This window comes from Miniopterus schreibersii (genome assembly GCF_964146895.1).
Source record: "Miniopterus schreibersii genome assembly, chromosome: 9".
NCBI lineage: Eukaryota > Metazoa > Chordata > Mammalia > Chiroptera > Miniopteridae > Miniopterus > Miniopterus schreibersii.
In genome coordinates, this window is record NC_138118.1 from 9,714,051 (window position 1) to 9,731,217 (window position 17,167).

The 17,167-nt window shown below is 40.4% G+C and overlaps 1 protein-coding gene across 1 annotated transcript in view; it reads right to left on the bottom strand.

Annotated features, from left to right (window-relative positions):
* AKR1D1 (aldo-keto reductase family 1 member D1) overlaps positions 1-15,975 on the bottom strand; it is a 36,990-nt gene extending 21,015 nt beyond the window's left edge. The window contains exon 1 of the mRNA XM_081147371.1: positions 15,827-15,975. Coding sequence (XP_081003497.1) covers positions 15,827-15,919 — 93 coding nt within the window. The 5' untranslated portion in view covers positions 15,920-15,975. The remainder of the gene's footprint in view (positions 1-15,826) is intronic.
* Positions 15,976-17,167: the final 1,192 nt, after the last annotated feature.

A 17,167-nucleotide genomic window follows, 5' to 3' on the forward strand; every position in this document is an offset into this window, starting at 1 on the left:
CTCTAATAATTAGTGATGTTGAACATTTTTTCATATGCCTGTTGGTCATCTATATGTCTTTCTTGAAAAAATGTCTCTTCAGATCCTCCGCCAATTTTTAAATTGGATTGTTTGTTGTTGTTTTTTGTTTTTGTTGGCTTATATGAATTTTTTATATATATTTTATATATATTTTTATTATATTTGAATGTTAACCCCTTATCAAAAGTATCATTTGCAAATATCTTCTCCCATTCAGTTGGTTGCCTTTTTGTTGTTGATGGTTTCCATTACTGTGCAGAAGCTTTTTAGTTTGATTAGTTCCATTTGTTTATTTTTACTTTTGCTTCCCTTGCCTTTGGAGTCAAATTCACAAAAACACCACCAAGATGAATGTTCAGAAGCACAGTGCCTGTGTTTTCTTCTATGTATTTTATTGTTTCAGGTCTTACATTCAGCTCTTTAATCCATTTTGAGTTGATTTTTGTTTATGGTGTAAGATAGTTGTCTAGTTTCATTCTTTTGCATGTGGCTCTCCAGTTTACCCAACACCATTTACTGAAGAGACTTTCCTTTCACCACACTATGTTCTTGGCTCCTTTGTCATAAATTACTTGCCTATATATGTGTGGATTTATTTCTGGATTCAGTTCTGATCCCTTGGTCAGTTCTTTCATTTTGTAAAAGCCTGAGTTTTTTCCCCTCTCCCACCTGAATTGTTTCTAGATTTCTATCTTCAACCTCACAAACCCTCTTTCCATGTGGTCCGCTCTATTTCTCATGCTTTTCTAATGCATTCTTCACCTCATTTACTGAGTAGTCTTCCACTCCGGAATTTCTGTTTGGTTGTTTTTATCGTTTTGATTTCTTTGGTAAATTACTTCTTCTGTTCATTAATTTTATTCCTGAGCTCATCGACCTGCCTTTCTGAGTTTTCTCGTATATCATCGAGGTTCTTCATGGCTGCTCTTTTGAATTCTGTAGTATTTAGGTAACTCTCTTCCATGACTTCGAGTTTGGTTTCTGGAGAATCGTCATTTTCTTCCTGTGTTGCCCTGTTACCTTGATTGCTCATGGTGCTCGATGGGTTGTTCATCTGCTGGAGCATTTGAAGTAGCGAATCTCTTTCTTACTTAGGTACTGTTCTGATTTTAACAATTCGGCAGGTTGATAATTGGAGGTCTTTGTTTTGTTTACTGGTAGATGGTGCTATAGCACAAGCTTTTGCTTTCTCTTACCTATTCTACTTGCCCCTAGAGGTGGCCGGTCTTCACTAGGGCCATGAGAGTTGCCACGTGGGTGATAGGGTAGTGAGTGTTCCCACTGTGTTTTGGTCATCTGGGTATTGGGGCACCACTACTGTGGTGCAAGGATGTGGTGGGCGAGGGGAAAGCTTGGTTTGTGAGCCCAGTGTACTGTTACCTGGCTCCTACCCTGCCTGGTGCCACTGTGCTATAGCTGGGAGACCAGAGACACATCTTTGCATCTGCTACCAGGCTCTACTGCAATTAGGAGGGGAGTGAGTGGGTTCTCAGGTGTTGTTTCTACCCCTCTTACTCTCTCCACTGGGCCATAGTATGGGGGCTGCACCCCAACTCCTCTACCACTAACCCCTTAGCTGAGGCCACAGGCTAGCCATGGTGGCTGTGGAACCACATCTTTAGGCACCATCCCTGTTTTCTCCCTCATCTTGCCTCCCCTATGTATTCCAATACACCCTCCTTCAGATGTACCACTGTGTGGATCTCTCAAGCTTGCTTGTGTGTTGACTAGAGTAACTTTTGTTGTATTATAGATGTGTGATTAGCTATAGATTGAAGGGGAGATACACGGGGGTCTGTATACTCCACCATGATGCTCTGTGATGACATTTTAAATATGTAAGAGTGTGTCTCAGCAAACAGATGGCCAATAGATATATGAAAGGATGCTCAACTTCACTAATCATTAGAGAACTGCAAATTAAAACCACAATGAAATATCGCCTTACACCTGTCAGAATGGCAATCATCAAGATATCAACAAACAGCAAGTGCTGGCAAAGATGTGGAATAAAGGAAACCCTTGTGCATTGTTGGTGGGATTGCAAATTGGTGCAGCCACTATGGATAACAGTGTGGAAGTTCCTCAAAAATAATAAAATATAACTACCTTATGATCCAGCCATTCCATTTCTGGATATGTATCTGAAGAAATCCAAAACATTAATTTAAAAGATTAATGTATTCCTATGTTCATTGCAGCATTATTTATAATAGCAAAGATATGGAACCTAAGTGACCATCAATAAATGACTGGATAAAGAAGGTGAGGTACATATGTACAATGGAATATTACTCAGCCATAAAAAGAATGAAATTTTACCATTTGCAAAAGGATGAGTGGATCTAAAGGGTATTATGCTAAGTGAAATAAGTCAGACAGAGAAAGACAAATACCATATGATTTCACTTATATGTGGAATATAAGGAACAAAATAAATGAACAAACAAAACAGATATAGACTCAGAGATACAGAGAACAAACTGATGGTTGCCAGATGGGAGGGGGGTTGAGGGCTGAGTGAAAAAGGTGAAGGGATTAATTATAAATTGGAAGTTACAAAATAGTCACAGGGATGTAAAATACAGCACAGGGAATATAGTTAATAATATTGTAATAACTATGTATGGTGCCAGGTGGGTACTAGACTTACTGGGGTGATCACTTCAAATTATATAAATGTCTAATCACTATACTGTGCCCTTGAAACTAATATAATATTGAATGTAATTCAATAATGTCTAATCACTATACTGTACACTTGAACTGTAATTGAAAAAGCAGTGTCTCTAAATTTAGTTACATTTTTTTTCTTAAAGACAAACATAAGTGCCCAACTGGCATGGCTCTCAGTGGTTGAGCTTCAACCCATGAAACAGGAGGTCATGGTTCAATTCTCAATCAGGGCACACGCCCGGGTTGCAGGCTCCATCCCCAGTAGGGGGTGTGCAGGAGGCAGCCAGTCAATGACTCTCTCTCACTGATGTTTCTATCTCTCTCTTCCTCTCCCTTCCTCTCTCTGAAATCAATAAAAACATTTAAAAAGAGAGAGAGAAATATAAGCCTTGATGGGGAGTTCTCATCAAATAAAATTTTTAAATCATATTTTAGGTTGTGTGTGTGGGAGGAGAGGTTTAATCCTATTGGTTTATTTTTACTGATCTCAAATTAAGGTGATCATTTTATACTTGTTCACAAATGATGAAAAGTACTTGTGCTAGCTTCTAGATTTTCAGCTTTCTAACCAAATGCTTGACAAGTCATATTGGGCCTGTGAACTCTGACCCACAGCTATTGATGTGTTGTAAAATGAGTGAGGCAAAAAAAAATCTCTTGTATTTCTATTGGCTTTATAGTCGTGGGCTGGAAATACAAAGCCTTAGGAGCATAAATTGTATTCCCCCTCTATTTCAGCAGAAAGTTAGCACTATTGAGAAAATAAGTGATATGAAAAATGAACAAACTGGCTGCAGAGATGGTTTAGACAATAGGATTCATAGTAATAAATATTAAGTTGTTGGAGAAAGAAAAACACTTCTAGAACCTCTCTGATTAATTCATTATATAATTAATAGGGCTTGAACAGAAATTGAGGCCCAGAAAACCCCCGAATTGTAAAATGAGATGTTATGAATGACAACAAGTGTGACAATAAAACATAGTGTCAAGAGGAAGCATCAAGTAGAATCCATATATTTACAGAGGAAAAAAATAAAAATACTGATTTCATTATCAGATGTATACAATAGTATCAATGAAAAGAATAAAGTTAAATATGAAATGATAGATATATTTAGAAATATCACTGAGAATTTGTGGAGTGAAACTGATAATTTAGATACAAAACTAAAGTAGATTTAATACAAGGGAAAGAAGTCAAAAGAATGTATATTAAAGTATATGCTTGTGGAGCTGGTTCTTTGAAAAGATAAACAAGATTGATGAACCTTTAGCCAGACTCATCAAAAAACAAAGAGAGAGGACCCAAATAAACAAAATCAGGAATGAAAGAGCTGAAGCAACAACTGACCCAACAGAAATACAAAAGACTGTAAGAAAATACTATGAACAACTATACGCCACCAAGCAGGACAATCTGGATGAAATGGACAAATTCCTAGAAAAATGCAACCATCCAAAAGTCAATCAGGAAGAGTCAGAAAACCTGAATAGGCCAATAACTGCAGATGAAGTTGAAGCAGTAATCAAAACATTCCCAGCACACAAAAGCCTTGGTCTGGACGGCTTCACAGGGGAGTTTTACCAAACCTTTGAAGAAAAACTAACACCTATCCTCCTCAAACTATTCCAAAAAATCCAAGAGGAAGGAACACTTCCAAGCTCTTTTTACGAGGCCAGTATTAGCCTAATTCCAAAACCAGATAAAGACACTACAAAGAAAGACAATTACAGGCCAATATCCCTGATGAACATAGATGCTAAAACCCTCAACAAAATATTAGCAAATGGGATCCGGCAATACATTAAAAAGATCATACACCATGGCCAGAAGAAGCCACATTGACACTGGTAGAAGGGCAGAGATGCAAAAAGGTCCAACACAATACCTATCAAGATATCAACGGCATATGTCACAGGGCTGGAATAATTATTCCAAAAATTTATATGGAACCACAAAAGACCCAGAATAGCCACAGCAATCTTGAGAAAGAAAAACAAAGTTGCAGGAATCACCCTACCTGATATCAAACTATATTACAAGGCCACAGTAATCAAAACAGTGTGGTACAGAATAGAGAGCCCAAAAATAAACTCATGCCTTTATGGTTAATGAGTATTTGACAAAGGAGACAAGAACATACAATGGGGTAAAGACAGTCTATTCAATAAATGGTGTTGGGAAAATTGGACAGATATATGCAAAAAAATGAAACTAGACCACCAACTTACACCATATACAAGAATAAACTCAAAATGTATTAAAGACTTAAATGTTAGACTCGAAACCATGAAAATCCTAGAAGAAAACATAGGAAGTAAAATCTCGAACATTTCTCGTAGCAATATTTTTTCTGATACATCTTGGGCAAGGGGAACAAAAGAAAAAAAATAAACAAATGGGAATACAGCAAACTAAAACGTTTTTGCACAGCAAAGGAAACCATCAACAAAATGAAAAGACAACCCGCTGAAGGAAGAACATATTCACCAATGATACATCGGGTGAGGGGTTAATATCCAAAATTTGTAAAAAACTTATAAAACTCAACACCAAAAAAACAAATAGTCCAATTAAAAAATGGGGAATGGACCTAAGTAGGCACTTCTCCAAAGAGAAGATACAGATGTCCAATAGCTATATGAAAAGATTCTTAACATCACTAATCATCAGAGAGGTTCAAATTAAAACCGCAATGAGGTATCATCTCATGCTTGTCAGAATGGCTCCATCAACAAATCAGCAAACCACAAGTGCTGGTGAGGGTGTGGAGTAAAGGAAATCCTTGTGCACTGCTGGTGGGAATGCAGATGGGTGCAGCCACTGTGGAAAGCTCTACGGAGTTACCTCAAAAAATTAAAAATGGAGTCCTGGCTGGGTTGTTCAGGAGGTTGGAGCCTTGTTCTGTACAACAAAAGGTTGCTGGTTTGATTCCTGGTCAGGGACATACCTAAGTTGCAGGTTTGAGCCCTGGTCAGGGTGCGTACTGGAGGCAACCAATGTTCCTCTCACATCGATGTTTCTAGCTCTTTCTCCCTTTCTCTCTCTCTAAAATCAATAAAAACATAATTTAAAGAAATATTGGAGGGCAGAAGCAGCAATGAGGTGAATTACTATTAATTACTAGCTTAGTAATTAATTACTAATTAATTCTAACCAATCTGGATAAACTAGCTGGATATGTGGACATAAAAAACAAACTTCATAGTTTTTAAATGTAGCATAAGAGAATTCTATATAAATTCAGTTTTAGGGGGAAAACTCAGAAAGATCAAATAGAATGCCATATTTGGAGACTGAAATAAGTGATATGGTAGGAGAATCTAAAGTGCAAAAATTTTATTTCACAGTTAAGGACAATCTCAGTAAAATAAAGAGTTCTGTTTCCTCAAATGGCCAATAGCATCCTTCCTTCACGTGAGAAAGGAGAGAGTCCTCGAGGATGAAAGTTATATGAATATATATATATATATATATGATGTAGCATATGTTCTGGGTCAACATCCTTTACATGGCTTTGTGTCCCCAGTAAGTACAATATGTGAGTCTCAAAACCCAGTAGGAGTGACTCAGCATCACTCCCTTTGACCCACTTGGAAAATGTGTGCTTTCCATCCCTGAATTTTAGACCTGGTGGATTTAAAGGTCCTAACTCCTGGGTGAAACCAGGCTCCTTATTGTAGGCGTTCAGCATTCAAGGGAAAGCGTTGCATTTTTGGCAGGGGTGAGATACCCTTATCAGAGGAGGCCGGGCTCTTACGCAAGGGGATAGGTGAACCAGGGACACGCTTGTTACCAATTCTGATTGTTAATGAACAAGGCAGCAGGGTGGCTTGAGAGGGTAGTTGACTAGGGACTCAGACAACTCAGGGATGAAGATTTGGGTCGTAAAATCAGGTAAGTCACCCAGACTGGCAGAGATAGTGGCTAAGGGCCTAGGGAATCTAGAGTGGGTGGTCTGGGAGGAGTTCAGGACGGATGTTAGGACGGAGGAGAGCAAGAGCTGGATTCATCCCGCTAACCTGCCTCTTTAAAATATGGGCAGAGAAGGATTTCTTAAACGAGCTACAGAAAGTACTAATGATAAATTAAAAGAGTGTTAAATGGGACCACATTAAAATTGAGACTCTCTGTTCATCAAAAGACACCATTAAAAGAGTAAAAAGATAAATGGGAAGAGAGATTTTCACATAAATATAACTGATAAAGAACCTATATCCAGACGTTTAAAAATCCACCATATCAATAAGAAAAGGGAAATCTGATAAAGAAAAATGCATGGAAGACACAGCCACTTTGCAAAAGATATCCAAGAGTCTAATAAAAATAGGAAACATTAAACTCATCTAGAGTATAAAGGAAGTGCAAATTAAAATCACAAAGAGAGATACCTTCACACCAGATTGCATAAATTTAATTTAATTTAATTTTTAAAATATGTTTTTATTTATTTTAGAGGAAGAGGAAGGGAGAGGGAGAGGGAGAGAGAAAGAGAAACGTTGATCTGCTGCCTCCTGCATGCCCCCTACTGAGGGTCAAGCCCGAAACCCAGGCATGTGCCCTGGAAAGGAACTGGAGGCCTCTTGGTGCATGGACGATGCCCAACCAACTGAGCCATGCCGGCAGGGAAGAGTTGCATCAATTTTATTAATGAATTAATTTTTAAAAATATATCTTTATTGATTTCAGAGAGAGGAAAGGAGAGGGAGAGAGATAGAAACATCAATGATGAGAGAGTCATTGATCGGCTGCCTCCTGCACGCCCCTGACTGGGGATGGAGCCCACAACCCGGGCATGTGCCCTGACCGGGAATCAAACCCTGATCACCTTGATCCCAGGTCGACGCTCAACCGCTGAGCCACGCCCAGCCGGGCAAGAGTTGCATAAATTTTAAAGAACACCAAGTGTTGGTGAGAATGTGGAGCAAGGGGAACTCTCACACATTGCCAGAGGGAGTGTACATTATATAACTGCTTTGGAAATTATCTATATTGACATTATCTACTAACACTGAAGATACTGATACTCAGTGGCATGGCAGCTCCACTCCTAAGTATGTATCTTAGAAGAACACGCACGGGCACAGTTAGACCTGTGTGAGGCCCTTTGCAGCAATGTTGCCTGTAAAGCCCCAGACTGGGAGCAATACAAGTGCCCACCAACAGTAAAACTGATACCGATAAGTTACAATTAAAGATTTTATAGCAATAAACATGGTCAAAGACATGATTAATAATGTGAGTGAATCTTACAGCATATTTAGGAAAGGAGGCAAGACAAAAAAAATAATGCTTTCAGTATGTTTCCATTCACAGGAAGTCCAAAAACTGTCAAAATTAAAATATATTGTTAGAAATGCATATTAAAGTTGTGCAGCCCTTAGGGGAAAAAAAGTTATAAGAGCAATTACCTCTTGAGAAAGAGAGAGGTTTGGATTAGGAAGGGCGCACATAGGGCTTCTGGGATTCGGTATTTTCTAATTTTGAGTCTGGGTGGTGATCACACAGATGTTAGTTTTAAAAGTATTGTCCCTCTCTAAGTACATTATATTTCAAAAATTTTAATGTTAAAGAAAAGGTGGTAGATTTAAAATAAGAGTAAGTGTCAAAACCTAAGATGCCAAGAATGCAGTATCCTTGGCCTGCAACATTCTTTTCTGGTCTTGAATGTATAATATTCGCTCCCTCCTTTGCTTGGATCTGTTGGTTGCCAAGCTTTGCAGAGTTTAATGATTTGTAACCTTCGGCCAAGTTACTTCTTTCCTAGGCTCCAGCCCAATGATTTTCCTCATAGCCAGCAACCAAACTGAAATCATTGTTGTTTGTCTGATTTATTACAGAAGCCCTCTCGCTTGATCTCTGTGTGTTCTGTCTCCTCCCGTTTTACCGCCCCCACTGAACCACTTTTTGCAGCCTGTTGGGCAGCATTTGTTGTTGCCAGGGAGGGATGACATAACAGCATGCAGAGGTCAGGTCCTGGCGTTTGCTCAAAGCCAAGGCTGCCATGGCAGGAGTGTGAATGTGAAGGGGTCCAGGTACTGCAAAGAATGCAGGGTACACACTATCCTGTACGTAAAAACAAAACACCAACTGATTTTTTTTCTTTGTTCCTTGACCCTCAAAATATTAGCGCATATAGCATTTTACAAAAATATAAATAAGTTGCCATTAGTTAAAAATGAATAATTCTCTGAAAAATGTTGGCAGATCAGGCCCCACCGGGCCCTTGGTTCTGCATGGCAACTGGCGGCAGGGGAGAAACTGCCATTCTCTTTCAGATGGTGAGCAAATCTCTGCTACTTTACCTACCATGTCTTCGCCCGACAATAGTCTCCTGAGTGTCACTGCATGGGTTTCCTCTTTGCTTGTAGCAAAGAAGAAAATAAACATTTCTCGCATTCATGTCCACTATCAAAGTGGGAAAGCAGAGCAAAACTCAGCAATGGATTTAGCACCAGAGGACAACTTGTTTATGCTTCCTGCTATGTCCCTTGTCCCTTTAGGTAGCCATCATGAGACCACCCTCCCCCTGACAGATTCTTTCACTGACCCAGCTCTAACCAGGCCCTCTGAACTCTCTTCCAACGTGAACTTCCATGCTCATCTCTGCATTGGCCAATTTGAGCAAAACCCTGCTAAGTCATTTTAGCAACAACTACCTCCCCGCCCCCGGTGCTCCCGCATCCTCTGTACCTGATCGCCTTCCACGTCTAATCGGGTTTTCCTCCCCCTTCCTCGGCCCCCAGTGATATCTAGTCCCCCAGCTTTGTCTTTAGCAAGAATCCTGTAGAGTCAGTTAATCCAGAATCACCTTCTTGCCTCTGAGGTTTCCTCTTAGTAGTTTTCTCTCCTCTGACCCCCATCCTGCTCCTTGGCTACAGATTTCCACTTGCCTGTCCTGTGTTCAGAGTTAAGCCCAAGCTCTCCTACTGTAAGATTCCATCACAGTGGTCCCTATGTCCATCAAAAGTCCCTCTCCTTCAATCTAGCCTTCCTTACCATGCTTTAGCAAGTGTCATTGAATATTTTCCTTTAACACCCTGTCCCCAGTATAAAAAAAATAATACTTGACGTAAGAACAAGGCTTTGCCTTCTCCAGGTGAAACAAGGTTCTCTGGGTGGAGAGGAAGAGGGGAATTAGAGGAAGACTGAGAAGAAAGCAAGGAATATTTAAAGGATGGCGTAGTCCTGAGAAGGGGTTCTGAGCCTTGCGCCCCCTGCCTTCCCCAGCCCAGGGGCAGAATGGACTTGATGTTTCAGGCTCCTTCTTGGTACTCACTGAGGGCTTGGACTTCACCTCGCCTTTGCCTCATATGCAAAGTCTTTGGCTCACTCTCCAGGTTGTGAAAGCTACTTGCAGTTCTAGAAATCTCAACCAGGGCCATACAGAAAGAAATACTGGATCAATTATGACTCTAACCCACCTTCCTAGGCCACTCCTTCCCCATAGCTTCGTATTTCTTGAGCTACCCCATAACTAGATGTTTTCATTGTTACTGTCACCTTTGAACAGGTGTTCTCTCTCTCAAAGTGCTTTGGCTTTGCCTTATATTTTGGTTATATGTGCATTCGTTTTTGCTGCCTCAGTCATCCACTTACAGATTTTAACTCCCTTGTTTCTAGTTCATTGTTTTAATTCCTGTGTTACCTACGAAATTGCCTTGGATATGGTAGGTACACAATAAATATTTACTGAACCAAATTGTTGTCCATTTGGCAAAATATTTACCATTGGTCCTGGATTTGTATCACTTGCACACCTGGTAATATTCTTGGGTTTTACCTAAAGTTTTTTATTAATGTTAGCTATGAACTCCATGAGCTAATAGTCAAAAAAAGTGAATTAATTTCTATCAAAGCAAAAAAAAAAAAAGGGGGGGGATAAGACTCAAGACTCTCACCTATTGGACTTACCCAGATGGAGCTATAGGGAGAGAGACAGAAATAAGGGAGGCTTGTTGGGAGGCTATTCTAGACAACTTGATCCCTGTATGAAAGCATTCTGGGAAGCCTTCCTAGAGAAAGTTCCCATAGATAATTAGTACACTTTAGTTTTTCTCATTAGTGATCATCAGGTGAGGTAAGGCACAGAGTGCCTAGAGCTACTAAATGTTGGTTCATCTTAAATCCCCTCAATCCACAGGCATCAAACACCTTTACAAGAAAGTCAGGCATATTAAGAGAGAGGGGGAAAAATCTTTGTAAATCAGGGGAAGCTGGCTGGTCGGCCTCACACAGCCCCATAAAACTGGTTTCCCAAGGTGCTTTCCCAGTGTTCCTATCTCCAGAGGTTCCAGTGGAACCTAAGCCAGGAAGAAGCAGGAGGAGATGGACTCCTTATTTTCCTCTCTCACCTCTGCCCCGACTCCTTCTCTCCCTGAAGACAGGCCCAGATCTTTGCCTGGTGCCCTGCAAGCCCTCTAACTGCTGTATCACAGCTGAGCAGGATCCCAGGACCAATATTGACTGACTTGACTTTGTACACAAAACATGAACGAGCTCCAGTTAAAGAGTTACCCCAACCAGGAGTTCACCTTGTATCTCTTGTGGAATGAAAGGCTCTGAAAAGGCTCTCAGGCATGTTTTACGGAGAAGACTAAATTCTGGCATCAGACCCCACCTCTAGGAGTAAGACTGATCCTGAAGTTAAATCTCATGCAGCACTTTTATGTCAGGGTGACTGACGTGGGGACAGGTGGTTCTAAGCCTCATAAGTCCTGGGTAGATGACAAAGGAGTTTTCCATTGTTTGGCTTGGAACAGAAAGCCATGAGCCTGCTCTATCCAAGATACTCCATTCTGCCCACTCTCATCTACCCCATCAATCCCAGCTCCACCCCTCCCGCTTCCCCAGATCTTTCAGATACACGTTGTATGTTTTTCTTCACATTAGCTTTTCTGATTTTGCGAGACATATCATTAACTTCATATATTGTTTTACAACTGATAATACTTCTGATCACAAGTGTGGTTTGTGCACACATGATCTTCATTTCCAGTGATATTCCTCTTATGCCATATTCTTTAATTGATGTATGTCATATCTTGTGAAGTAAGTTACAGCTCTTTTTGGGAAATGGCACATAACTGCTTTTGAATGTCTCTAACCTGTAGCATTTATATATCCTAGATATATATTTCAGGGCATATATCCCTAGATACTTTCATATACAGAAATACACACAGAAAGTCAGAGTTAGAAATATGCAGCTTAATTGATATAAGATATATTCATAACAGGCAATATTGTGTAGGAATTAGAGCATAGGATCTGAACCTGAACTACATTCGTTCAAATCCCTGCTCTGTTCCTTAGTATTAGAAGCTTGTGGCAATTTATTTAATCTCAGTTTTCTCCTTTACAAAATTTTGTCAACTGGTATCTCATTCATAATGTGAGAATTAAATTTAAAAATGCATGTAATGTGAAGCACTTTCCTGGCCCATGGCTAAGTGTTCAAAAAATTTTAGCTATTACCATTGCATCCATTTGCACCTCCATGCCCTCCGATGCTCACATACATATATGTCCCATTTCACAAACTCAGTCCCTAAGTTGACAAGCACTAGCTGAACACCCATTACCTACTAGACACTCTACTGGGAATACAGAACTAAAGGAGACATAGTCTTTTTCCTAATGGATTTCAGTCTTGCGGGGAAGGTTGCGGAGAAACAATGGTTACAATATAGTATGATAGGTGCTACCATAGAGTCGAGCATAACGGGCTGGCTATGTGAACACGCAGGAGGGGCAAGTTGTGGTGGCTGGGACATCGGATTCCAAGGAGAGATACCCTTGAGCTGAGCCTTGAAGGTGTAATAGAAGTAAGCCAAGTGAACAAAACAGGAGAAAGGGGGTTCCAGGTAGAAGGCAGCCTGTTCAAAGGCATAGAGGTGGGAGTGATGTTCGAGAAACTTAGGTTGTTATGTTTTACACACAGGGAGAGGTGGTAGGTGCTGCGGAACAGACAGGTCTTGACTGAACCATAAAGGCCCAGCGTGCAAGTTAAGGAGCGTGGACTCTACCCTATAACTCATAAGGAGCCATTGAAATGATTAAAAAGAAGAGTGACATGATCAGATTTAGGCCTGAGGAGGCTCCTGATCACCCCACTTTGGCTAATTTATTGGAAGGATAGGCCAAAGATAAATTAAGAGCCTAAACTAAGGCGGCGACAAAGAATAAAGAGCAGGGTGTGAATTGGGCAAATGTTTCTGAGACAAATTCCACAGTGATTTAGCAATCATTAGGGTGTAATGTGGAGGAGGGGAGCAGTGAGGGAGAGCAGAAAGAAGAAATATACTCAGATTTCTAGTATGGGTGGCTAGGGGTTGCTAACTGCTAGGAGGAGGAGTATTTTGAAGGGAAGGGAAGGTGATGCGTGTGATTTGTCATGTTGAGTTCGAGCTGCCTGTGGAAGATGAGCACCTACTTGATTGTACAACAGAATTATCCCAGGAGCATGACAAACGCAGAGTCTTAGGCTCTTCCCCTAGAGACCCAGATTCAGTAGCCCTGAGGTGAAGCCTAGGGATCTGTTTGTTTGTTTTTTTAAACCCTCACCTGAGGACATGTTCACTGATTTTCAGATAGAGACAGAAAGAGAGAAACATTAATCTGAGAGAGAAACATTGATCCGTTGCCTCCTGTATGCGCCCTGACAGGGGTTGAACCCGCAACCTAGGTATGTGCCATAACTGGGAATTGAACCCATGATCTTCCAGTGTATGGGGAAACACTTCAACCAACTGAGCCACACCAGCCAGGGCTAAGGCTCTGTATTTTTACAAAATGTTCCAGCCCTGCCAGGGGTGGCTCAGAGGTTGAGCATCAACCTATGATCCAGGAGATTGCAGTTCAATTCGTAGTCAGGCCACATACCCGGGTTGTGAGCTTGATCCCCAGTAGGGGGAGTGCAGGAGGCAGCCGATCAATGACTCTCTCTCATCATTGATGTTTCTGTCTCTCTCCCCCTCTCCCTTCCTCTCTCTGAAATCAATAAAGATATATAAAAAATAAAAGAAAATAAAAAATGTCCCAGGTGGGCCCTGTCCGGGTAGCTCAGTTGGTTAGAGCGTCACCCCTATACACAAAGGTTTTGGGTTCAATCCCCGGTCAGGGCACATACAAAAAGCAACCAATGAATGCATAAATAAGTGGAACCACAAATCAATGCATTTCCAGATCCAGTTGCCATTACTTCCACCACTAATTCCATGTGTCAGCCACTGTCCACATGGCCTTTCCTGGACATATCTATCATGTATCTTGTGCTTTTACATTTCCCCTTCTGCCTAAAATGTCCTGCCTCAGCTCTGCTTCTCTGCCTGACAAATTCAGTTTTAGCTTTACAGCGTTAATTCATTCACGATCACTCAACTTTCAGTAACATTTCTACACATACTGCTGTTTATTTTGGTAATCAGCACAAAATGTGGTATTGCAATGAGGAGACCAGAAAGATTTAAGTAGAAACTTTATTGTGTTTTAATGGAAACCTGCTTCACTCTCCATGGTCAAATTTAACTATTCCCTGACCCAATGATTTCACTTCTGGGTGTATATCCGAAGAAACCCCAAACATGAATTCGAAAGAATATATGCACCCCTGTGTTCATTGTAGCATTATTTACAACAGCCAAGATATGGAAGCAACCCAAGTGCTCATCGATAGATGAGTGGATAAAAAGTGTGGTACATTTAGACAATGGAAAATTACTCAGCCATAAGAAAGAATGAAATCATGGATGGATCTAGAAGGTATAATGCTAAGTGAAATAAGTCAGCAGAGAAAGACAAATACCATGTGATTTCACCTATCTATGGAATCTAAAGAATGAAATAAACAAACAAAACAGAAACAGACTCATAGATACAGAGAATAAACTGAGGGTTGCCAGTTGAGAAGGGGTTGGGCCTGCCAGGTGAGAAACGTGAAGGGATTAAGAAGTATTAATTGGTACTTACAAAATAGTCACAGGGATGTAGAGTACAGCATAGGGAATATCATCAATAATATTTTAATAGTTATGTATGGTGCCAGACAGGTACTTGAAATATTGGGGGACCGCTTTGTAAAGTATATGATTGTCTAACCACTCTGTTGTACACCTGAAACTCATACAAAATAATCTTGAATGTAACTGAAAAAAAAAAATTAAAACAAAAAAGAAAAATTTTAACCATTCCCTTTCTTGTGTTTTCAGAGAGATGCTGTTTGTATTTTTAGGACGCATTTACTCTCATCTTCATTGGTCAATAGTTAGTTATCAAAAAGTGTGCCTCTTGCCCTGGCTGGTGGTACTCAGTTGGTTGAGCATCGCCCCATGCACCAGAGGTCGCTGGCTCAATTCCCGTTCAGGGCACATGCCTGGCTTGCAGGCTTGATTCCCAGTAGGGGCCATGCAGGAGGCAGCGGATTGATGTTCCTCTCTCATCAATATTTCTCTTCCTCCTCCCTTTCTCTGTCTCCAAAATCAATAAAAACATTTAAAAATGAAAAATAAATAAATAAAAATAAAAAGGGAGCCTCTCCTATTAGATTTTTATACCATAAGCAGCAGAGATTATTCTCTTCGTAGCTGAAGCTTCTGGAGCTTAGTGCTTCATACATGGTAGGTTTTCACTATATGTTTGTTAGAATGAACTAAAAAATGCTCAGCCCAGCCAGATGTGGCTCAGAGGTTGAGCATCGACCTAGGATCCAGGGGATTGGGGTTCGATTTCCAGTCAGGGCATGTACCCAGGTTTCGGGCTTGATCCCCAGGAGGGGACTCTCTCCCTGATGTTTCTATCTCTCTCTCTCCCTCTCCCTTCCTTTCTCTGAAATCAATAAAGATATATTAAAAAAAAAAAGCTCAAATATGAACTTAAAAAAAATCACAGGCCATAAACTCAGTAATGTAATGTGCCTGAGATCAATCAAAGAATAAGCATCCAGCTGAATTTTAGTAAAGAAAGCAGAAATGTTTGGCTCAATACTCATTCAGCCAAACAGTAGTCCTTGGAGGTTGCTTTTGGATTTACAAAAAAATGAATCACTGAGATCCATTCAAAATGAATTGCAGATTATACTTTAGAAAAGTTTCTTATTAAGAAAAAAGCAAAGAGAGGTAAACTTACCAACTTAGGTTCTGAGTAGGTACCAAGCCCAATGATAGGAATGCTGTTCCCATCACTTAGAGGTATGCGGTGATTTGCTGCAGTGAGGTTCATCTTCGGGAGAGCCTAGGACTTCAAATTTCTAGGAGTGATTCGAAACACTTTTTGAACAGGTGTCCTAGGGCCTTTTTAATCAAAGAAAGGAGGGCAGGGGGAGGAGCAGTGGGAGGGAAGAGAGATTAACCGATCTATTTCTCAACCTGTTTTCTTCCAGCTTGTTCTGAATCCTAACTGAGATTGCCCTTTGAACTTTATGAGACATAGGAATAACTCATTGAGCGTTTATGCTTACTCCTCTGCAAAGAGAAGATTGGGGGCAAAAACTACAAAAGGAAAGAAATCTAGCTGGGGTTTATCAGTTAGGATGCTTTTGTTGCCAAGTAATATAGGTCTCTCTCAAATTCTCTTAGACTATAGAAGAAATTTATTGATTCATGTTCATGAAAACCTCAACATTAGGGCTAGCTTAAGGTGAGACTAGAGTAGTTAGTTTCCCAGGACTTCCCTGGAGATTCTGCTGCAGAAGGACTTGGAAAGGGGTCTGGGATTATTATCACTTAAATTTGGGGAATGCTGGACTAGAGGAAGAAATGATAAGCCAGGCAACAGTTTCACACCCTCTGCCTCGAGGCTCTCTCAGCTGACTCATGGGAAGATAGCAATCAGTGCTTGAGGTGGCTCAGTTCCAGCTTCAAAACCAACAAAGAGAGCGCTAACTTCCTCCATAGCTCCACAGTAATACAGGAATGGAACCTTTTTTTTTTAAATTTTATTTTTGTTTAAAATATTACAGATGTCCCTTTTTCTCCCCAATGACCCGTTCCACCCCGTTCCTTCCCCCTCCCCAGTCCCTCTCCCCACCATTGTCCGTGTCCTTGGGTTGTGCATATATGCATAGAAATTCTTTGCTTACTCTCTCCCCCTCCACCCACACACCCTCCTCCATCCTTGGGTGAGATTAACAACAACAACAAAAATTAAACAAAAAACCTTGCGGTTGTTTGTATTTTCTTTTACTCTAGTCATTCTGGTAGATTTGTCATGGTATCCCACGGTTATTTTAATTTGCATTTCTCATGTGGATAATGATGTTGAACATTTATCATGTCCTTATTTGACATCTATATCTCTTCTTGGTGAAGAGCCTATTCTAGCCTTGTGCCTATTTTTAAATTGGGTTGTTTGTCTTAGTGCTGAGTGCTGAGATTTCTTGGTAAATTTTTGACACATGTTCTTTACTGGATATATGGTTTGCAATATTTCTTCTCATCCTGTAGCTTGCTTTTCCACTTTCTTAATAGT